Source organism: Macaca nemestrina, unplaced genomic scaffold, assembly GCF_043159975.1.
Source record: "Macaca nemestrina isolate mMacNem1 unplaced genomic scaffold, mMacNem.hap1 Scaffold_116, whole genome shotgun sequence".
NCBI lineage: Eukaryota > Metazoa > Chordata > Mammalia > Primates > Cercopithecidae > Macaca > Macaca nemestrina.
Genome location: NW_027257599.1, coordinates 164,470 through 188,535, shown reverse-complemented (window position 1 = coordinate 188,535; position 24,066 = coordinate 164,470). Strand labels below are relative to the sequence as shown.

The following is a 24,066-nucleotide window of genomic DNA, read 5'->3' as shown; positions in this document are numbered from 1 at the left end:
ATATTATTTGAAATGTTATTTTTGTGAAATATTTGGATTTGACCAACAGTTTTATATAAGCCATAAAGCATCCTTTGTAAATTTTCATCAGGAGTCCTCTTGATATATCATATGGGGCAGTTTTGTAAAATCGTAAATGTCAATATCATAAAAATTTTTTACTCCCAGCCTATTTGTGCTTAGCGATAGTTTGCATGTTTATTACCGTACTTACTTGATCCAAATCTTAGCTGCATTTTCTTACCTATTTTTCTTGGTTGTTGGTAACAGTGGTTAGATCTTACTCAGTTTCATTGCCCTTCAGAGAATGTTCTTGAAGTTTATCTTCTATGAAATGACTGGCTGCTGACCTGGATCCTAGTTTCTGGAGAAACTCTCATTAGGATTGTCGCAACGCTAGTATTCTATGGGTGAAACTTTCCTTTAGTTTCCGAATGTAAAGATAAAAGAATAATTTGCCAAAACTACTTCTAGCCATGATGAGAGAACAGGGACCCAAATCACCCATCTGCCCTAAACAACTGTAAAACTGCACAAAACGAATGAGGTGGCTGTTTTTAGTCTGTGACCACAGCTGTACCAGCCAGAACCTGAGGGCGAGGGCAGGAGAATGAATGAGATGCACCCACAGTACACTTGCCCTCTGGAGAACACCTGCAGACCGTGGTGCCGAGAGTTCAGGTGTGGGCGGAGTATGGCCATCCTACCACATCCAGAAGGCGGAGCTCGGAGAGAGCTCAGGTGTGGCGGAGCATGGCCACCCTACCACGTCCAGGAGGGGGAGATCAGAGGGAGCTCAGGTGTGGCGGAGCATGGCCATCCTACCATGTCCGGGAGGGGGAGATCAGAGAGAGCTCAGGTGTGGCGGAGCATGGCCGTCCTACCATGTCCGGGAGGGGGAGATCAGAGAGAGCTCAGGTGTGGGCGGAGCATGGCCATCTTACCACGTCCAGGAGGGGGAGACCCAAGTGGGTGCAGGATGGGAGCTCTCCACAGATTCACACCAACAGCGAATCCAACCAAGCCTGCCCATGTCACGATGACCCAGCCGTGCCTGTGCTAACTGCTAAAACAAGAGCTGGAAAGCTTCAGAGGGAGGTTAGGGATCCTGAGTGTGCTCAACAAGTTACCCACAATGTGTAATATTCAGCAAATAATCACCGCATACACAGAGAAACGGGGGGTAGAATCTGTGGTCAAGAAAAAGGCAGTAAAAAGTGCACACACATGCAGGATGGTCTCTGTCACTCACCACATGCGGCGGCTGAGCACATGACGTGTGCCTGGTCTGAACTGGATTTGCTGCGTGAAAGACATGCCAGTTAATAAAAAAAATAGAAAATATTGTATTTTTTTTTTTTTTTAATTTGAGACGGAGTCTAGCTCTGTTGCCCAGGCTAGAGTGCAGTGGCGTGATCTCGGCTCACTGCAATCTCCGCCTCCCGGGTTCATGCCATTCTCCTGCCTCAGCCTCCCAAGTTGCTGCCCGCTGCCACGCCTGGCTAATTTTTTGTATTTTTAGTAGGCACGGGGTTTCACCGTGTTAGCCAGGATGGTCTCGATCTCCCGATCTCGTGATCCACCCGCCTCGGCCTCCCAAAGTGCTGGGATTACAGACTTGAGCCACCGCATCCGGCCTATTTGTATTTCTTATTGCAAGTATAGCATGAGCATTTTGAGTTAAAAATATACCAGTAAAATTAATTATACCTGTTTATATATTTATATGAGGCTACAAGGAAGGTTATGAGGCTACAAGGAAGGTTTCAAGTTCTATAACAGGACTCTCATAATTCTGTTGGAAAGTGCCAGTCTACATGTCTGATACAGCAGAAAACTGAGTTTTTAAATCTGCAATTATAAATATTTAGGGAATCAGAGTACAGCGTGTCAGAGAATGAAAATATTTTAATTCTTGAGCCAGAGGAAGGGAAGACACTTTTCACTATAATGGAGTTGGGGAATTTCAGGTTCTGTACACGATAATCTTGAGAATTGTCACTCCCTCCTCACAGGTAAAAAGCTGAGCAAACTGAAAAATCAGCAGCTCTTCTTAAACCTGCAAGAGACGTGAGGTCACCGGCAAGCCACTGTCCCCAGATTGGCTGGACAGGTAAAGCAGATGAATCACCATACACTGGAGCACAATGCTCCAAGGAACCCACGCTGGGATTGGAAACCCTGAACTGGAATTGACAAATTGCTGTGGTGAGGTGTGGCCACGTCTGAGAGTTAAAACCTCCAGGAGGCCTGTGCATATGGGTCTCATGCTTTTGTGAGTTGTATCATCAGAAGCTCAATCAGGTTCTCGAAGTAAACATCAGAGAAAAATCCCCTCATACTTACTACAGGGGAAAGAGAATAGGAATCATTTTTCAATACGCAAGTGCACTCTTCACTAGGTCCACCTTCCTGAGAAGCTAGTTAAGTGGAGACTAACCTGGTGGGATTTTATCAGAGCCTTCTGACCTGGGAGAAAGGGAAATACCCAACTCCAACCTCCAGAGCTGAAAAGCAAAAAAGAACGGAGTATCCAAGCACTATGGGACTTCCACAGAGGCATAAAATATGCATAACGGTAATACAAGGGGGAAGAAAGAGGAACAGAAGAAATATTTGTAACAGTAATAGCTGAATTTCCTCAGATTAATGCCAGACACCAAACCATAGATCCAGGAAGCTCAAGAAACACCAAGAAGGATAAATGTAAAAACGATGATGACAAAAACAAAACAAAAATAAACTCTATTTGGGCATAAAATATTGAAACTATGGTGAATCAAAGATTAAAAAGCAAAGAAACCAGAGTAATCTCCTTCCCTATGGAGGATCAAAGATAAGAATTATTTTCAACTTCCCCTCAAAAACCATGAAAGCAAGAAGTGGAGTGAAGTATTTAAACTATTGAGAGGAAAAAAATTCCATTAACCTAGAAGTCTATACTCTGTGAAATTATCTTTCAAAAGTGAAGAAAAAGAAAAGACCTTCTCTGACAAAAATTGAAAAATTTGTTGCCGGTAGACTTGCCTTGCAAAAAATGTTCAAAGTTCTCTAGAGAAAATAGTAGAGGTCAGTAACTCAGCTGTGCACAAAGAAAGGAAGAGCACAGTCTGTTTACAGGGCTCACAGCTGTCATCCTAACACTCTGGGAGGCAAAGATGGGAGTAGAGCTGGAGGCCGCTTAGTTGAGACCAGCCTGGGCAACGTTGTGAGACTCTGTCTCATTAAAAAAAAGCCAAACGTGGTGGCCAACACCTATAGTGCCAGCTACTTTGAGAGGCTGAGACGGGTCACTTCTTGAGCCCAGGATCCCGTTCAAGGCTGCGGTGAGCTATAATGATGCTGCTCCACTCCAGCCTGGGCAACAGAGAAAGACCTTGTCTGTTTAAAAAAATAAATAGAAAAACAAAAAGCATTAAAGAAGAAATAGTGAAGGTAGAAGAAAATCTTTCATTTTTCTTAACAGACCTAACTTAACAGTTCATTCATAATAGCGACAGTAAATATACTGTATTATATGCTTATGTATATGTCATATACACACACTTAAATATAAGTGAAATGAATGAGAGCAGTGATACCCAAGGGATGGGAGAGAGCAATTAGGAATTAGGGTTATTTTGTTATTATAGTGTGCTTGCATTATCAAGAAACCAGTGTAGTGTCATTTGAAAGTGGACTTGGGTTACTTGTAAATTTATATTGCAAATTCCAAGGCAGCCACTTAAAAAAAAAAAAGTAACTGATATGCTAAGAAAGGAAAGAAAATAAATCATAGAATATGCTCAATAAAGACCACAAGGAAAAAAAAGTGAAAGACAAAAACAAAGAACAAGGGCAACAAATAGAAAATAGTAACAAATATGGTAGATGTTAATTCAACTGTATATTATTACTTTCAATGTCAGTCCAAATGCACCGAACTACATATTATCTATAAGAAATCCACTTTAGATATAAAGACATACATATAGATCAACAGTAAAGGGATGGCAAAAGATATAAATGTTAACACTAATTTTTTGGTGTGCAATGGCCTGATATCTCACTGCAACCTCTGCCTTCCAGGTTCAAGTGATTCTCCCTCAGCCTCCCGAGTAGCTGGGATTACAGGCATTTGTCGTCATGCCTGGGTAATTTATTTATTTTTTCTATTTTTGTACAGATGGGATTTCACCGTGTTGGCCAGGCTGGTCTTGAACTCCTGACCTCAGGTGATCATTCTGCCTTGCCCTTCTAAAGTGCTGGGATTACAGGCATGAGCCACCGTGCCCGGCCAACACTCATTTTGAAAAATGGAAGTGGTGATATTAATTTTAGACAGAGTCGACTTTACATCAAGGAAAGTTACCAGAGATGACTATTACGTAATAAAGAGGTCAATACTCCAAGAAGATGTAACAATCCTTAAATGTACTTTTGCTAACAAAGTATCAGAATTCCAAAGTAAAAACTGATAAACTTCAAGGAGAAATAATTAACCCACTATTATAGTTGGAGACGTTAACACCCCTTTATCAGAAATGGACCAATTCAGTAGCCAGAAAAGCAGTAAGGACAAAATTGAAATCGGCATCCTCAGTCAACTGTATATAACTGAAGTTTATAGACTATTTCCTCCAACAGCAGCAGAATACACAACATTCACCAAGACATACCATGTTGTGGTCCATTAAACACACCTTAACACATTTAAAAGAATAGGAATCAAACAAGTATGTTCTCAACCACAGTAAAGTAGAAATCAATAATGGACGACTGGAAAATATATTAGGATATTAAACAGTACACTTATACATAATACATTGTTCAAGGAAGAAACCTGAAGATTTCTTTGAATTTTTTGAAGTAAATGAAAATGAAAACTTGTTAAAATTTGTGAGCTGCAGTGACAGTAATGTTTATAGGGAAATTTATAGATTTAAATGCATACGTTAAAAATAAGACCTAAAATCAATCAGCTTCCACCTTCGAAAACTAGAAAAAGAACATCCAATTAAATTCTAAGCAGGAGACAAATAATGAAAGAGCAGAAATCAATACATTGAAAACAGAATATCAGTAGAGAAAAATCAATGAAACCAAAAGCTGGTTCTTTGAGAGAAAATCTGTAAGCCTCTAACAAGAAAAAGAAATACAGCAGATAAATTACCAATATCAGAAATGAAATAAGGGACATAACTACAGATCCCATGGACATTAAAAGGATAATAAAAATTATGAATAACTCTATGGCCACAAATTTGATAACGTGGATGAAATGAACCAATTTCTTTAAAGACAGAATTTGCCAAAATTTGAACAGGAAGAAACGATCTGTATGGGCCTGTATCTGTTAAATTGAATCAGTGGTTAATAACCTTTCAAAACAGGAAGTGCCAGGCCCAGATGGGTTCACTGGTGAATTCTACCAAATATCTAAGAAGAAATTATACCAATTATCTACAATCTCTTTCAGAACATAGAAGCTGAGGAATACTTCTTAACTCATTCTATAGAGCCAGCATCATTTTAATATCAAATACCATTTTAATAACAAAATATTACAAGAAAACTACAGAACATCTCTCATGAACATAGATGCAGTAATCTTCAATAAAATATTAGCAAATCTAGCAAAAATTGTGCACTAAAACCACATGGAATTTCACGTATCCAAAGCCGGTTTAACATTGAAAAGCCAATTAACGTAATTCATCACATTAATGGGTCAAAGACTAACAGATGCCTCATCTAAGAAGATATAGAGATGGCAAATCGACGTATGAGATGATGCTTCACATCACGTGTCATAGAGAAATGCAGATGAAAGCAACAGTAAGATATCACTACACCAGAATCCAGAACACTATCAACACCAAAGCCTGTGAAGATGTGGAGCTGTGGGAATTCTCTCTCATTCATGGCGGGTCTTAATAAAAATAGAACAGCCTTTAGGAAGACAGATTGGTGGTTTCTTACAAAACTAACTATACTCTTACCATATGATAAAGCAATTACACTCCTTGGCATTTGCTCAAAGCAGTTGAAAACTTATGTCTACACACAAAAGCCTGCAAGTAGATATTTAGAGCAGCCTTATTCATAGTTGTCAAAACTTGGAAGCAACCAAAATGCCCCTCAGTAGGTGAATGTATAAGTGAGCTGTGGTACATCCAGACAATGGGATATTATTTGAGGCTGAAAATAAATGAGCTATCCATGAAAAGACACGGAGGAAACTTAAAGGGCATATTGCTAAGTGAAAGAAGCAATCTGAAAAGGTTGTTGTATGATTCCAGCTTTACAACATCCTGGAAAAGGCAAGACTATGGAGACTGTAAGAAGATCAGTTGTTGCCAGGGGGAGGCAGGGATGAATAGGCAGAGCAGGAGAGTTTTTAGTATCACGTGATCTCTGTATGATACTGTAATAGTGGATACATGTTATGCATTTGTCCAGAGCCATATATTGTACAACACCAAGAATGAACCCTGATGTGAATGATGGAGTTGGAGTGGTAATGATGTTTCACTGTAGAAGTATCAGTTGTGACAAATGTACCAGTCTGGTAGGCAATGTCCATGATAGGAGACGCTGTGCATATATAGGGTATACATGAGACATCACTATGAAGCTGGAAAATATGACACTGAGATGAAATGGCGCTGATGGGCTTAACAGGTTGGAGAAGGAAGATGAAGTCTGTGGGCTCGAAGGGAGATGAAAAGGAATTAACCAAAGTGAAGCCCAGAGAAACAAAATGAAAGGAAAGCCAACAGAACCTCAAGCTCCTGTGATACGTCAATATACTTGTAATACAAGAAGGAAAAGAGAGAGAAGAGCAAGAACCTTTGAAAAAAGGAGTCAAAATTTTCTCAGATTGATGTCAAACACCTGTGTCCGGCCCCGAGAAGTTCAGTGAACTCCAAGCAGAACAAGTATAACAAGAAGCACATCCGAGTTCATGATAGCCAAAGTACTGAAATCCCAAGATTAAGAGGAGATCCTGAAAGGACTCAGAAGGAAAAGACACGTTACATACCAGAGAAGCATTTCAAAAACGCGTGACTTCTGTGAAGATACAGTGGAGACCAGAAGACCATGGAAAGACATTTTTTTAAAGCACTAAAAGCAGGAGAAAGGCCTGTCAACTCATATCCAGGGAAAATCTCCTTTATAAACAGGGGTGAAACAACACATTCCCAAATATGAAAGCTGAGAGAATGTGTTATCAGCAGAACTACACTATAAACGTGCTAAAGAATGTACTTGGCTGATTGCAAAGGATATCAGATGAAAGGTTAGCTCTACGGAAAAGAACCCTAGAAATCATAACAGTGCACTCTAAATTTTCTAGAATATAAAATCATAGAATATTTTACTCTGATTTTATGGTTTTTGGTTTTTTTATGATCTTATAATTTTATGATATAAAATCATACAATGTACACACTTCTCTATGCCTCCTTTACCTGTTTTGAAGTCCTTGCTGTACCATGCACCAGTAGTTTATTTCTTATTATTTATTTATATTCTATTTGATAGATATGACACATTCTGTTTATTCATTTACCAGTTGGTTATTCATTGTTTCCATATTCAGCTGCCATTGACATTAATGTACATATCTTTGTGTATGCATATAATTTCTTTTATCTTAAGTGGATGCCAAGTAGCATGATTGAGTCTTATTGTAAGTTTAGGTTTAGCTTTTTAAAAACTGCCAAATTATTTACAAAATAACTGCACCATTTCACATTTCCACCAGCAGCATATGCTCATCCCAGTTTCTCCACATCATCACCACCAATAGTTACTGTTATTTTTATTTTTGTCATTCTAATTGATGTGGAATGGTATATCATTGTGTATTTACTTTGCAACAATGAATGATGCTAAGCATTTTTAATGTGCTTATTAGCTTTTAATGTGCTAATTCCTATTCATAGCCATTTGTATATATTGGTAAAATGTTCAGATTTTTTGCTCATGTTGTAAATGGGTTGGTTGTCACCTTATGGGTTACAGGTGCCTTATGCAATCTGAATATAAGAGTTTTACAGATGTAACGTTTCTCAGTGAAAGAACAAACTACTATGTAGCAGACAGAACAAAGCCTTTCCCCCAAGATACCCAGGTCCTATTCCCCAGAACTTATGAACCTGTTGTCTGAAGTGGTTAAAAGGCATTTTGCAGCTGATTAATTTAAGATCTTGAGATGGGACCATTATCCTGGTTTAAGTAGGTAGACCCACTGTAATCAAGAAGGTCCTTAAAAGAGAAAAGAACTGGAGACTGGATTGATGCACTTTAAAGATGAAGAGGGGCCATGAGTCAGGGACACAGGTGGCCTCTAAAAGTTGGGAAAGGTAAAGAAATGGATTCTCCTTTGAAGCCTCCAGAAGGAACGTAGTTCTGCTGACACTTAGATTTTACACTTCTGACTTCTTCATCAATAGGATAATAGATTTGTCTTGTTATAAGCCACTAAGATCAAGGTAATTTGTTACATTAGTTATAGGGAGATAATCATCTTTTAAAACTTACTAGTTTTCTATTTTAATGAAGTCCATTTCACTAATTTTCATGGGTTGTGTCTTTGGGAGTTTTAGAAGTGTCATGGTCTTACTGTTCTTTCATTTAGGTCTGTGATCCATTTGGAGTTAATTTTTGTGTGTGCAGTAAAGATCTAAGTCGGATTTTTGTTTTCGTTTGGTTTGGGGGATTCTTTCCCCCACGGTTTTTCTTTTTGGTGTGTGGGTACCCAGTTGCCACTGCAACATTTGTTGAAAAAACAAACTACCTTTCTTTTACTGAATTGTCTTGAGACCTTTGTCAAAAATAAATTAATCATAAATATAAGGCTTTATTTCTGAGTTTAATTCTGTTCCTTTGATGTATACATCTATTTTTGTGCGAATACCACTGCCTTAATAACTATGACTTTATGTAAAGTTTTGAAATCAGATAGTGAAGTCTTCCAACATTGTTTCCCTTTTTCAAATTTATTTTGGCTATTGTAGGTCCTTTGTATTTCCAGATAAAATTGAGAATAAGCTTTCCATTTCACACACAGCCTTCTGGGATTTTATTAGGCAGTGCCTTGAATTAATGGAACAGTTTTGGAAGAATTGTCTTGATAATGCTGCGTTTTCGAATTCACGATCATGAATCTGCCTCCATTTATTTAGCTTCCATTTATTTGGATCTTTAATGTCTCTCCGTAATGTTTTATAGTTGTCATTGTACACATTTTGCACCTTTTTGTTAGAAGTTCAGCTGAATGTCTTCTGCTTTTGATGCTATTGTGAATGGAACGATTTTCTTAATTTTATTTTCAGGTTTTTTATTGCTAGTATATGTATATCTTTATCTTGTGTCCTATGATCCCATCAAACTTTGTTTTAGTAATTTTTGGTGTACTTCTTGCCATTTTCTACATGCCAAAGTCAGGTCATCTATGAATAAAGACACTTTTATTCCTTTCTAATCTGGATGTCTTTATTACTAAACTTGTTAATTTATTTCACCAGCTAGAACCTGCCAGATAATGTTGAATAAAAGTGGCAAGAGGGGACATCTTTGTCTTGTTCTCCATCTTAGGGAAAACGTATTCTATTGTTTACCATTAAATACAATGTTAGCTGTGGCTTTTCATGAATGTACTTTAACAGGTTGAGGAAATTGCCTTCTATTCATGGTTTGTTGAGTTTCGTTCTCTTGAATTTGTCAGTACTTTTCTATGTCTTCTAAGGTTAACACGCGGTTCTACTCCGTAATTCTTTACCGCGTATGACATTAATTCAGTTTTGAATGTTAAATCAACCTGACTTCCTGTCCCCATGGTGTGTAATTCTAGTCACCACTGGTCATGCTGTATCATCCATTTCATATGCTGCTTGCTTGGTTTGCTGCTATTCTGTCGAGTGTCTATATCACATTATTCTGCAGGTTTCTTGGAAAAGGTAGGTGGGAGTGAGGAATGAAAGATTGGAAAGGGTTTTGAGAAGACGTTCTGGGGAGATGGTTGTGCTCCAAATGGACACCTGGTTGTGTACCTTTCTCAAAAGTCTCAAGGCTGTGTCAGTTTTACTTTTACTTTTATATAAATTGTGTAAGTTTTCTTAAAAGGCAGGGTCGGCCAGGCGCAGTGGCTCATGCCTGTAATCCCAGCACTTTGGGAGGCCAAGGCAGGCAGATCATGAGGTCACGAGGTCAGGAGATCGAGACCAGCCTGGCCAATATGGTGAAACCCCGTTTCTGCTAAAAATACAAGAATGAGCCAGGCATGGTGGCACTTGCCTATAATCTCAGCTACTTGGGAGGCTGAGGCAAGAGAATCACTTGAGCCGGGGAGTGACAGGTTACTGTGAGCAGAGATCACACCACTGCACCCCACCCTGGGCAACAGAGCAAGACTCTGTCTCAAAAGAAAAAAAAGCAAGATGATAGAGAATTTTCAGGCTCCTAATATTATTGCTTGTCTAACAAGTAAACTTTTTAAAAAATTCCCAAACAGCGTAAGTCATGTGACAGTGGTAATAAGTGTGAATATTGTTTGCCCTTACTGTCTTTTAAGAAGCAAACCAGTGTCTTAAGATTATTTGCTGTGACTCCTTCTCTCACCCAATGATCTGGAGCTGCTCACCTGAGCCAGCGCCTCCCATCACTCACTTGTAGGTAAGATTCTGAGTGTCACTCTTACGTTGAAGTTTAACAAATACAGCAGCAATTTATTCCCAAAAACCTTGGTGCTGCATGAAAAGTTATTAAATGAAAAATGTTCTCGCGAATTATAGTGAAAAAAGGGATGTATTTTCTCATAATCCAAGATATCCAATTTGTACAGATAGAAAAATCAATAATGACAATGTATAAGAAACGAATAGTGTAAAGGTGAATAGATTTGAGTGCAAAATGTAACATGAGGGTTTGTTGTGTGCCCCAGAGGAAAACGGGGAGGTGGAGGGGCCGCTCTATGTGAGGCACATTCTGCTTTCCCTCCTGTTACCATCATCAGCGTCTTGATCCTTAGAGAGCTGCATGGGTATCGAACACACCGATGTAGAAATAAATCAGCTGCATGGGTATCTAACACACTGACATAGAAAGAAATCAGTTGTATGGGTAACTAACACACAGACGCAGAAATCACCTGCATGGGTATCTAACACACCGATGTAGAAATAAATCAGCTCTATGGGTAACTAACACACAGATGCAAAAATCACCTGCAAGGGTATCTAACACACACACCAACGTAGAAATAAATCAGAGCCCAGAAGAGCATCTCAGGACTAACCGGGGCTAAACATAGTCACACTGAGACTCCTGAGAGCTGCACAGGCCCTCCGCCTCCCCTTGCCCTCTCACTTTCTGACTGACACAAGAAAACACTTGGTTTCTTCCCAAACTGCTGTGTAGAGGAAATGTGTCAGTGCATCTTTGAGATGACAGTATCAAACATCTTATAGCATGTTTGTATAAGGTGCTTTGGAAGCAAAATTCATTATGCTAAAATAAATGGTTCATTATCTGAAAAGTGGTTTAAATTCTCAAGAGTGTCTACGGCAAAAAGTCATTAAACAACTGTTCAGACTTGCGTGAAGTAAATCTGTGTTGGACGGACTGAGATTGTAGTGCCTGTTTTTGCTGCAACATATAGCAAATTGCCTTTCTTCTTACACAGATACCTCTTATGGCTCAGAAGATGAAGGCTCAGTGCAGGTGGACTCCCAGGGCGCCCCGACCTCCAGCCAGGGCAGCATCAAAGTGGAGCACTGGATCAGTCAGGCCATCCACGGCTCCACCACGTCCACCACCTCCTCGTCCTCCACGCAGAGCGGGGGCAGCAGAGCTGCCCACAGGCTAGCGGATGTCATGGCCCAGACCCCCATGGGTGAGCACGCTTCACAGTGTCTTTCTGTGCCTGTTGTCTAAACCCCTTTGTGTGTGCACGTTTTCCTCTGTTTGTATCTTGGCTGTGGAATCCCTTAGTGGAAAGAGCGCAGAGCCCCTCTGGCCCCTGGGGTGCTTTGGTTGGATTGTTTCTGGAAGCTGCTGTACTGCTTTTCTCATGCCCAGGTTCCTCCCACAGCTGGAATTCCAGGGGCCTTGTTACTGGGGAATCCCGCAGCCATATCCGAATTCCAGGGGCCTTCTGTTTATAAGTCCTTTCGTGTTCCTGGGGAATCCTGCAGCCATATCCGCTTCTATCTTTTCTTCTCACTTATGCTCCTGCGTGAAACCTTAACAGTCCCAGGCAACAGGACAGGGTTTTAAAGTGTGCTCCTCCTGACCACGGGAGTCATTTAAGGAAACGAGGGCTTTAAGCACGGCCGCTTTACGCTGCTGTCTGCCACAGGTGTTCAGATTTCTTGGGCGTGGCGCACTGTCTTGTGTAGGTTCTATGACAAGGGAGATCCTCTGTATTAGAAAAAGAGCAAAGTTAGGATCACTGCCCTACAACGTTTGAAGATGCCGTGGAAAAGGAGTGAAGTGAGAATTACTAGAGCTAGAGTCGACACGTGGGGGAGCCACGATGAGCCTCGCGTCGCTCTGCCTTTGAATGGTTCAGGAGAAAATGTTTTCCATCAAGTATGGGACTTGGGTTGAATAGGTTTTGGTGTGTGTCTCTATTAAAGCAGTAACCGGAGATGACTGTGTACCACGTCGCCGATAACGGAGCACGAGCCGCAGGCTCAGACCCTCCCGGCACCAGCTACCACAGGAAAGCCTGATCTCTGCAAAACCCTCAGTGGGAAGCAGGTGGACGTCATGTGTGATCAGATAGCCGACAGACACCCCAGAACCCCAGAATGTTCACTTCTAGATCACTGACTCCTTCACACCCAGAGGTGTTTGGGATTGACTTGGGTCCCAGCCCCTTCGGTGCTCACTGACACTGAAAGCGTCAACTGTTTTCTGTCTGGAACAGGAGTTTGCTGTCAGGAGAGCTGGGTCTGTCTCACTTTTCCCAATAACTGCTGCTGGGATCTTGAAGTCCCTTCTCCTGCTTTAGGCTTGAGTGAGGGAAAAAAAATTGAAAACAATAATTTTTCTCTCTCAACTGTTGTGAGTATAAAGGAGAAAACAGAAATACTCTTTAAAAGTTTGCAAAGTAGTACTCAAATGCAAAGCAGTGTTAAACTTCAGTTGGACACAGTTTCAGGAACATGTACACTCGTTTATGTGAATTAATAACCCTACCTGAAATCACAGCAGGCTAAACATTGAACAGAAATGTGTGACTGCTACGTATTTTTCCATAATAAAATTCCATGTGTATATTGGATTGCAGGATAGTGGCCAAGGCTCTGCCAGACGTGAACGGGGAGGCCAGACACCGCCTCTGCCACTTGGTGGAAGCATTTGTATCCTCGGATTTTATTCAATTTTAAGAAAATGCACAGAATCTTACCAAGGAAAACACATATTTTTGAATAAATGGATCACTGCACTTGGGCCTCCCTTTGTGGGTTTACCCTTTCAATACTGGAGGAAGTTTTAGTACAAAGAATTAATTTATCCAAACTATGAGGGGCTCCTAACTCATGTACGTCAGGGCTCAGTGTGACCCAAATGTAACTCTCGGCTGATCGCGTTCCGGTAATTTCTAATTGGGCACAAAGATAATCCTCCTAGACTATCTGGAAATTTTCTATAAGTTTGGGAGTTTTTTGGAAAAGCTGTGACAAAATAATGAAACTTGAAGAGCAGAAATATTTTGTGTGGCAAAAGAAGAGAAGTAAAAAGTCAGATGTGCATTTGACCTTCTGAGATAATCAGAAGCCTGTGAATGAGAACTTAGCATCTGTGATCATGTGTGCGTGAGTGTTCTAAGGAGTCCAGGCACAACATAGTCACACTGGCCAACCCCCCCGCCCCGATCCTACATGGTCATAGCCATTACTGTTCCCATTTGTTGAAGAAACTGAGGCACGGAGAGCTTTAGGGACATCCCCAAATCCCCAGAAGTTTTCAGAGCTGGGTTTCCATTTCCAGGCCCTGGGCTCCAAAGCGCGAGTAAAGCCCTGGGCTGTGTGGACGGTGGCCGACAGGAAACGGGACCCTTCCATGAACACACACACGCTTCCTGGCGCCCTGCCATTGCCGGTCTAACGTTATTCTAGTTAAAATGCCGCTGACGTGGCTCCTGTTAGGAAATTGAGGTTTCACCGAACTCTACTCCATTTTCGGCAACATGAGTTATGCTGGGGTCCCCCTTTGTGCCAGATGTTTGTGGCAGACGTGGCTGAGATCGGCTTTGGCTTCTCACGGCACCCCCAGGGTGAGCGTCTGCGCTCCCGTCTCTTCCTGAGCTATGGCTTGCTCAACCTGCAGAGCAAACGCCACAACCACCAGAAACACTCATGATGTGCTTCTTTACAGATAATCATTCTGCACCTCCTGACGTAACCACGTACACCTCAGAGCACTCCATACAGATGGAGCGACCACAGGGTTCCACGGGGTCCCGGACAGCGCCCAAGTACTGCAACGCCGAGCTCATGGAGACCGGGGATGGTATGTCCCAAAGCAGAGATGCGTTTTTTTCTGGGAAACGGTTTGTGCTGATGTCCCGTTCTGTGCCCGTGACTGGGTGTGTTTCTTCCTGGGGTGCAATCTGCTGCCATTTTATCTGCTGAATAACGAACAGTGGTTCAGCAACTGAGAAATTCTTGTTCAGGTGTTAAGACCGTGAACAGTCACTTAGAAGGGCAAGATGAAGTTAAATGTACAACAGAATTACTGTTAGATGGGCCGATATGTTGCTTTAGACTTCGGAGGAAAGAGGGTCTTTTTATCCATGTTGGACAGAGATGTCAGCGACTTGGTAACAGGCTGCGGCCCAGGGCTGCTTCTTCCTTCCTGTGGCCTGGTCTTGGTATGTTCTGATTACAGCGGCGGTTTGTATCACCTAGCCGCTGTTCTATTTAAGTCTTAGTCCTTCCCCGGGGTCATAAAAGTCAGTGTAGAACCTAGCAGTGAATGAAATACAATGCCCCCGTGTGAAGCCTCATCGAGCAGCCTTGGAATGGCGTAATCTTGTAGTGCACGGGACTCGCAGGCGGACAAGGCGGCCTATCCGAGCCCCAACAGGTAGACACGGAGGACTATCGGAGCCGCAACAGGCACAGTGGACAGGCACAGTGGCCAGGGAGGACAGCGCGGTTTTGTGGATCCACAGGACACTGTGGCGTCCAAGCACGTGCTCCCAGAGGAGAGGACCCTGTGGGAGCTGATGCTGGGAGCTGGCTGAGATTCCAGCGAATAAGACTCCCTGTGACATGCACAGCTGCCATCTGCGCTGCAGCTCCTGATGCCAAGATGGTCGTGCGATAAATGCACAAAGCGCATCTCCAGCAAAAAGCCGCCGAGTGTCCACATCCAGGATATCCACCACGGTGGCTTTTTGGTGTTAATACGATGAATGTGAGCAGCAGGTGGTCTGCGTCGAGTGTGACTGTGCCACTGCAGTTTTGTTCTCATGTCTTGATGAGCATTGAACGGTTCCTGACGAGGGTAGATAAGGATGCTGTGACCTGAGACTCTGCAGTATTGTAGCTTGAGGAACCAAGGAGTTTTTCTGTCTTGCAAAGCCGTCAGGGAGGATGTTCCAGGCTGGTGACTGCTCCATGAGGTATTCAGAGATCCAGGTTCCTTTCAGACCGCTGCTCTGTGTTCCCACGGACACGGCTGTCCTTGCTGTGGTTGGGACTGGGTGATTGCCACGCTGGCAGGGGTAGGCTTAAGGTGAGAGTGGCTAGGATTTACCTAATCTACATAATGACAGGGAGCCTGGGAGTAAAGTGTAGCCATGGCCTGGAGGATGGATGATGGATGTTGGTGAACGACTGGCTGCACTCACCTCAGCTGGCCGAGGGATGGGAAGGACGACTGATGATGCCGTTCAATGGTACCTGGTTCTTTCAGATTTGACTTCCTTATGGATTTTCTGCTGTAAAGAGGAGAGAGCCTGTGGTTCTAGGCCAAGCATCTCACTCATCTCATAACATCTTGTATCCCTTAGCCAACATTTTTGTCAAGTTTCAGAAGTCCTATCAAACTGGCAAGCATTTCTCAGTTTGGTTTAACCATTGGATTTGATATCTGTGTCTGCATCTCTATTTTACATCTATGTGGTTATTTGACACTCTGTAGTACATTTGTAATAGGTTCTCTTTGGTGGAAGTTACTCTCAACAAACCCTTGCTGCTACTTGAATTTTCAAGGTTGCAAGTAGAAAGGAGAGAATAAAAACCACATCTTCTCTAATTTTAAAATTTGTTGTTCCTCAAATCACACCAGAAGTACAAATATTACAAATTATAAAAGCAGTCAGAATCAAGGTTAAGAGATTTCTGGGTGATTCTGGCTAATAAGCAGTATTTGCTGAGGTGTGTGCAGCAGAGCAACATGCCAAGAAGCCCGGGACGGGGAAGAGTTGGGAGGCCAGGCTGTGACTTCAGAGGTGCTGTTGCCTCAGGAAGAGGAGCTAGATGCAGAGAGGATAAATGACCACAGGTGTGACCACCGCCGTCCTTGCTGCGGTACGGGGGCCTTTGTATGGGGCCCTTTGTGAGCTGAGTTATGAACCAGATGAAGGCTGTGCAGGCGTGTGAGAATCCAGGCCAGACTCGACGGGTGGAGGCTTGGCAGAGGTGAGGGGCCAGACAGCCTCGCTAAATGTGCAGTGGCTCACTGCAGACAGTGCCCATCAGTCGCCGGACAGACCGGCTTGAACTTCAGCCCCCATGGCAGCTGCCTTTACCTGTCTGCCTCCACCTTCTGAGGCCTAGAGGCGTCGCAAATGTGTGGTTTTTAAACAGATTTGGATGAGTTGTTTTCTGCACAACACACTTTGACAGACGGAGGCTGGTTCTCCACAGTGGCCCCAGGGACTTGGCAGGGACTGGTGGGACAGAGCCTCAGAGCACAGCACCAGCTCCCTGGGAGAAGACGGTGCCCGTGGGACGGAAGAAAGAAGAGGCACACAGTGCTGAGGCGTGAACTCTAGTTTGCTCTTAGACATGACACACATGCCTTCTGGAAGTTTGCATGAAGCACTGCTAAAGCCACCAGTGCGGATAGGTCCTTAGATCAGGAGACCCAGAACACAGTTGTATTTGAAATCCTTCACATGCTGCAGTCTCTTCAAAGAGGACTACAAGTCATCTCTAATAACGTTGTAAAATTAATTTTTTATTAAGTGCCATGGCTTTTTTTTTTTTTTTTTTTTTTTTTTGTGGGGTAGGGCCGGTGTGTGACAGTAAAACAACAGACGCAGTGACACAGCTGGTGGGTGTTGGCTCTGGGCCCCAGTTGGGCAGTTGTATGAAAAGAAACCGAAAAGTCTCTACAGTGGTATGAACCGAAACACCTGGATTATGTGTTTTCATGTATTTGACATAAATGCACACATTTGTACGCTAAACGCACATTTTTCTATATGTAATAAAATTCACACCTTTAAATAGTTAACATATATTTTATTTTAGGACCTTCCCCCACGATGTGAGGACTAATAGCCACCCCCTCTCCCCCCCGAATATTAAGAGCCACATCGCAGGGCGGTGAGGCACCCCTCGCGAGGTGGGGACTAATCGCCACCCCCTCTCCCCCTCTGGCTATTAGGAGTCACCTCGCAGGGGGGTGAGGCACCCCCACAAGGTGGGGACTAATAGCCACCCCTTCTCCTCCCGCTGGCTATTAGGGGCCATGGTGGACTCACAGCCTGTTTATGATATTGTGAGTAATATCATCTCCCTCTCTGGAAATTATGAACTCTTTCACAGATGGGTGTATACCCTCAGTGTGTACACCGTCAGAGGGTGTACACCCGTCTGTATTGGGAGTAATATCCTCTTCCTCCCTGAATGTTAAGAAGAATATCCCAGGACTGTTTGTACTCCCTGCATTATTGGGTGTCATATCTTCCTCTCCCACGTGGAAATTAGAAACAATATCACTGGGGGCATGTACACCTTCTGTAATATTTAAAGTAATATCATCCCCTTCCCTCCAGGATCATGGGAACAATATCCCTGGGGAGTGTACACTTTCTGCCATATATGTCATAATATCATCCCTCCCGCCTTGAAACATTATGAAGGACCATCTCACACGGGGTGTACAACCCTTGGTGCGATATTGGGAATGCAATTATTCTCTTTTCCCCCGGCATATTTGGAAAAATATCAGAGTGAGTGTACCCCTCCTGCCATATGAGGATTACTATCCTCTTCTTCCTTTCTGGATATTAGAAAGAATATCACACGTGGGTTTGCACTTTCTTCGATATCTGGAGTCATGTCATCCTCTCTTGTTTTGAATGGCAAGAACAGTGCCTTGGGGGGGATGTACACACCCTGTCATATTGGGAGTAATATTGCACTCTCCCCTCCTTGATAATTAGGAACAACATCCCATGCTCTCTGTCCCTGGATATTAAGAACAACATCACAGGTAGGTGTACACCCCCTGCGGTATTAGGAGTAATATGATTAATTATTAAACATCCATGATCGATATTAACAATTATCAATGATACTATTAATAGGATACTGTTATGGATAATTATTTTAAATATATGATTATGCATGCTTAAAATAATTGCTAATATTGTTATTTTATTACCAGCATCACTTAATATTGATTTAAGTAACAATTGCTGATATCATTATTTTATTAGTAGTGATATTACTACTGATTATTAATGGTAATCGTTAACATTTTTAACTATTTTACTATCTTTATTGTGATTATTAATGTCGATGATTACTCTTAATTTTTCTTATATTTATTAATATTAATAATTAATAGACTTGTTCCTGATATCCAGCGGGGAGGGGATGATATCACTCCCAATATCGAAGAAAGTGTACACCCCACTATGATGTTATTCCTAACAGCCAGGGGGTAGAGGATGACATTATTGAAACTATGGCAGTGGGTGTACCTCCCTTCGGTCGTCTTGTTCCTTATATCCTGGGTGGGAGAGGATGATACAACTCCCAATGTCGAAGGGGGCGTAGACCTCCCCCGTGATATTGTCCCTAACATCCAAAGGTGGAGAGGATGATATTTCTTCTGATTTTACAGGGGGTGTACACCACCCCTATGATATGGTTCCTAATATCCAGGGGGCGAGAGGATGATATTAGTCTCCATATTGCAGGAGGTGTACACTCCCTAGTGATATTGTTCCTAGTATCCAGGGAGGGAGAGGACGATATCACTCCCAGTATCGCAGGGGGTGTACACCTCCTTGTGATATGGTTCCCTATATCCTGGGAGGGAGACGATGATACTAGTGGCAAAATCGCAGAGGGTGTACACACCCACTGTGATATTGTTCCAAATATCCAGAGGGAGAGAAAATGATATGACTCCCAATATCACAGGGGGTGTACATCCTCCTGTGATATTGTTTCTTATATTCAGGGGGAGAGGATGATATTATTCCCAATATCGCAGGGGTTGTACACACCTCCTGCGATATTGTTCCTAATATCCCGAAGGGGAGAGCATATTACTCTCAATATGGCAGTGGGTGGTACACCTCCATTGTAATATTGTTCTTAATATCCATGATGGGAGAGGATATGACTCCCAATATCGCAAGAAATGTACGGCCGCCTGTGATAGAGTTCCTAACATCTAGGTGGGGAGAGGATGATATTACTGCCCATATCGCAAGAGTTGTAAAACCCCTTCGATATTTTGCATACAGTCCTGAGGGGAGAGGATATTATTCCCGATAGCGAAGAAGGTATACACCCCCCTGTGACACTATGCTTAATATCCGCATTGGGAGACGATGACGTTACACCCAATATCACAGGGGATGTACACCCACCCTGGGATATTGTTCCTTATATTGAGAGGGGGAGAAGATGCTATTGCTCCCAGTGACGCAGGGGCTGTGGCTGTACACCCCTCCTGTGATATTGTTCTTAATATCCTAGGGAAGAGAGGATGGTACTACACCCAATATCTCATGGGCTGTACGGTGTCCGCTCAGAGATGTGTGGGGCTCTCTTACACAAGTAACTCCTTCTCTAACTTTAGCCACATGCTGGTCATCCAGGGGCCTCCTAAAATCCAGGAGTATAAAAACAAGTGGAATTTCTGAGAACCAAAGATGGCGCATGGCTCTGGTTGGGCTGCCACAGGCAGTTTTGTGAAAAGACAGAGATGTATTTCTCATAGTCCTGGAGTCTGGAGGTCCAAGGTCAAGGTGGGTTCAGGACTGGCTCCTCCTAAGGCATCTCTCCTTGACTGTCAGATGGCATCTTCTCTTGTGTCCTCGTGCGGTTGTCCCTCTATAGATGTCTGTGTCCTGATCTCTTCTTACAAGGGCATCAGTTCTAATGACTTCGTTACCTTAATCACCTCTTTAAAAGGCCTATCTCCACATACAGACACATTCTGAGGTCCTTGGTTAGGACTACAACCTGGGAATATTGGGGTATGCAATTAAACCTGAAGCAGATGGGGTCTTATAACCTGTGTCACCCAAGCTCATGCCAGAGCCCCATGAGGAAGCCCCAGGTCCCCCCTTTGATATGGTTTAGCTGTGTCCCCACCAAAATCCCGTCTTAAATTCTCATGTGTTGTGGGAGGATGGAAGTGATAATTTGACAGCAGAGAAGACAGTTGCTGCCAGGGAGGGGAGAGGGGACTCCAGACCTCCGAAGGTTGGAGGGTCCCAGGCCCTGGGCAGAGCAGGCAGCCCCACCCCTGTGACACCCCTGAGGATGGCTCAGGAGTCGGAAAAGGTGGAATCATATGTAGAGGCTGGTTGGGGAGATAGGAAGTTGTTGAATGAGTTTTTAAATATTTCCATCAAAATTCTTACTGCACCCTTGGTGTTGGTGGGGACCAGTGGCTTCTCCATGTGCCTGGCTTCTTCCTGGCTCTGACTCTGGGAGCCTGGCCTGGCCTAGGGCTGCTGGTTGGATTCATTGCTGGCAGCAGGTAGAAGGTGGAGGAGGGAGAGGAGCTGTCCTCAGTCCTCTCTTACTCATGCCTGTCCACGTTAGCAGCCCCTCCCCAGGCATCCCTTGCCCATAATCTGGGGAGTGCTATTCTCACTTCCCTTGGGCCCTGCCCACCGATCTCCAAAGAATCCCGTCAGTGACTCCTTTTAATCACCTCTTTGCCTGTGACAAAGTCTTCTGGGACCTCCTGACTGATACAAGGGGAAGCCTGGCTATCTGTGCAACTTGTAAAAGTGAAGTGAGTCATTCACACTGGCATGTATCTACAAGTCACACAGCTTTGCAACTGGAGTGACTTTAAGCTCATCTAACCAAACCTTCCATGACAGATGAGGACACCCAGAATCATAGGATAGAAGTGACTTGCTCCCATCTGGGTCCGCCACGCTGAGACTCAAGCGCAGAGTCTAGCAAAGCACACTTCGTCCTCCCTTAGAAGGAAGATCCTACCCGCACGGCTTACCTCCAGCTACCCTAGGTCCCCCCACTCTCCCTTAGAGGGAAGTTCCTGCCAGCATGGCTCACCTCTACCTACTCTAGGTCTCCCCCACCCTCCCTTAGAAGGAAGGTCCTGCCAGTATGGCTCACCTCCACGTACCCTAGGTCTCCCCACCCTCCCTTAGAAGGAAGGTCCTGCCAGCATGGCTCACCTCCACCTACTCTGGGTTTCTCCCACCCTCCCTTAGAAGGAAGGTCTTAGAAGGCAGCACGGTTCACCCTCTCCTAACCTAGGTCTCCCCCACCCTCAGAGGGGAGTCTTTGGGTCAGTCACAAGACTACTCCGGACATCTGTAAGAACAAATGGTTTCCAGCACAGTCCTTTCCTGGGGTCTGCATTTTCCCTCTGGGATGCTTGGAAGTTGAAGGGGTCAGGCAATTCAAGTTCTCCCTGGTATCTCAGGGGCCACTGACACACAGGAAAATGTGCTGCTCTGCTCGCTGTTTGACTTTGATGGATGCAAATTTGTTCTAAATGAGCCTGACATTCATTAGCATGTAAACATATGTTACTGGTGGCGGCTCGCAGGGCCACATGCTGATGGATTTTATGGGCTGCCCCCGCCGGACATCACCAGGCTGCCTGGGTCTGTGCTGCTTCTGGCTGGGTCTGTGCTGCTTCTGGCTAAGGCTCCAGATGTTTTGGTGCACTGTGAAGTAGACATTTTCGCTACAGGGTTATGTTTTTTTCCAAAAAAGAAACACAGACAAATCTGTGAAAAGAACTTGAGTTTATGCGCCGATCTACTGGAAGGAGACTCTTAGAATGTCAGCTGCTCAGTGTCTGCTTTGACTCCCGGGCAGTTCTCTCTGTCCTGTGGCTCAGATTCTATGGGGCTGAATTATACATTTGATTCCAGTTCTGCTCAATATTTCCCCACAAGTAGTGCTGTGGATGCGACTGATGCCTTTAGAGATATCTGCAGCAGGAACAGTGCAGAGAATACAACACGCCATGCTAAAATATTTTGAGCTGAAAGCAATTAAGAAGCGCTCTGGCCTTCCCTCTAGTTTCTGAAAAGCACACAACATAATCATATTATACAAAGACAAAAGTGCCCTTTCTCCCCTCTCTGCCAGAAAGGACGCAGGTCAATCTCTGTAGACAACTTCAGACCCTTATTCAGGAAACAGCACCAGAGGAATTTACACAAAAATCTATCATTTATTGGCCTTCCCACAATTTGTTGCCCCCAATGACCCAAAGTCCTTTTACTTTATTATCCTTGTTGAAGATGTTATATAAAAGAAAGGTCTGAGCTGTCTCTTTGAGATTCCCTCATTCCCTGTGTATCTCCCATGTATATATGAAATATACATGCTAATAAGCCTCCGCTTGCTTTTTTGGGGGTTCATCTGTCTTTTGTTATAGGAACCCCAACCAATGAAGCTAAGATGGGTGGAAGAAAAGATTACATTTTTCTCCGCTGTAGTAGCATTATTCTAGCAATAGCATTCTTTTTTTTTTTTTTTTTTTTTTTTTGGAGATTTCTGTTGAATACACACACACACACACACACACACACACACACACACACACACACACACACACAGCAATGTAAAAAGAAAGAAGTGTGGGGAGTTCTGATGAAATTTTAGGTCCCAGAGATACCTAAATATGTTGAGAAGTTGTCTTTAAACATTGATTTTTTTCCCACATTTATTCTCATATTTTTGATATTTTTTTCTTCTGAGATACCATTTCTACATTGTTTTCTCTACATTTCCTTGCAAGTCCGAGAGAGTATGCTGGTTAGTAGTGTGTCCAATGCACCACCTCTGTCCTTGTCAGTAAAGAAATGTAGAAATTGAGAGGGATGTGAGAGTCACGCTACACAGAGATGGAAACACAGATATGAGGTAAGTAAAAACACGTGAAAACCCAGCATTTCTGGAACTCTCCCCTACTCCTGTGCCGATATTCATCCTTCAGCTCTGCCTCCGTTCTTCCTTTCTTTTCTCATGCTATGGGGTCTGCTTTGGAGACGTTATCTACTTTCATTCTTCCAAAGTCAAGCTTCTAGCTTTGGTTGGAACTGCAGACCCATTTACTCATTCAGCAAATACTTTCTAAGCACATGGATAGTCACTGAGAATACCGTGGTTCACCAACATGACCGTGGCCCCTGCTCTCACGAACCTGCAGCCTGATGGGGAGAATGGGCACTAATAAGCCAATCACTCTAATGGGTTTTTGATGAAGAATTCAGGAAAGCACACCAAAGAAAGGGAAGCGGGGTTCTCTAAATTTATGCTGTAAAAGAATCTGGCGTATCTTGGGATGAGAGGTAGAAAACTGATGCATTCTGGAAGGTATGATCCCCTTGCAGTCTGGAGAGAAGTAGAGGTTGATTGTTGAGGGGGGTGGAGTGTAGGGACACCACGGTCTAAACAGAGATGGGGGTGCGTGCAGAATGCCTCTTGCAGCAGGAAACAGGCACGTGCAAGGAAGTAAGCACGGGAGAAAGTGGCACAAGACAAGAATGAAGGCAGGCAGGCAGGGGCTGGGAGATGATGGTAGATGCTTTATTCTCTTAATAACAGCAATAGGATGCTGCTGAAAGCACTTGAGGGAAGTGGG

At 43.4% G+C, this 24,066-nt stretch overlaps 1 protein-coding gene across 13 annotated transcripts in view; it reads left to right on the top strand.

Annotated features, from left to right (window-relative positions):
- The window catches only part of LOC139361244 (disco-interacting protein 2 homolog C-like), a 65,052-nt gene that overhangs the window by 5,349 nt on the left and 35,637 nt on the right, over positions 1-24,066 (top strand). For 12 of the 13 annotated variants that reach the window (XR_011618804.1, XM_071089822.1, XM_071089823.1 and 9 more), the window contains 2 exons: positions 11,672-11,881; positions 14,374-14,508. Coding sequence is in view for 12 of the 13 variants with exons in the window: in XM_071089822.1 (XP_070945923.1) it covers positions 11,672-11,881; positions 14,374-14,508 (345 nt within the window). In the remaining variant the exon portion in view is untranslated. Of the gene's footprint in view, positions 1-11,671; positions 11,882-14,373; positions 14,509-18,400; positions 18,642-24,066 lie in introns of those variants that run through there. The other variant, XM_071089825.1, reaches the window with a different exon arrangement.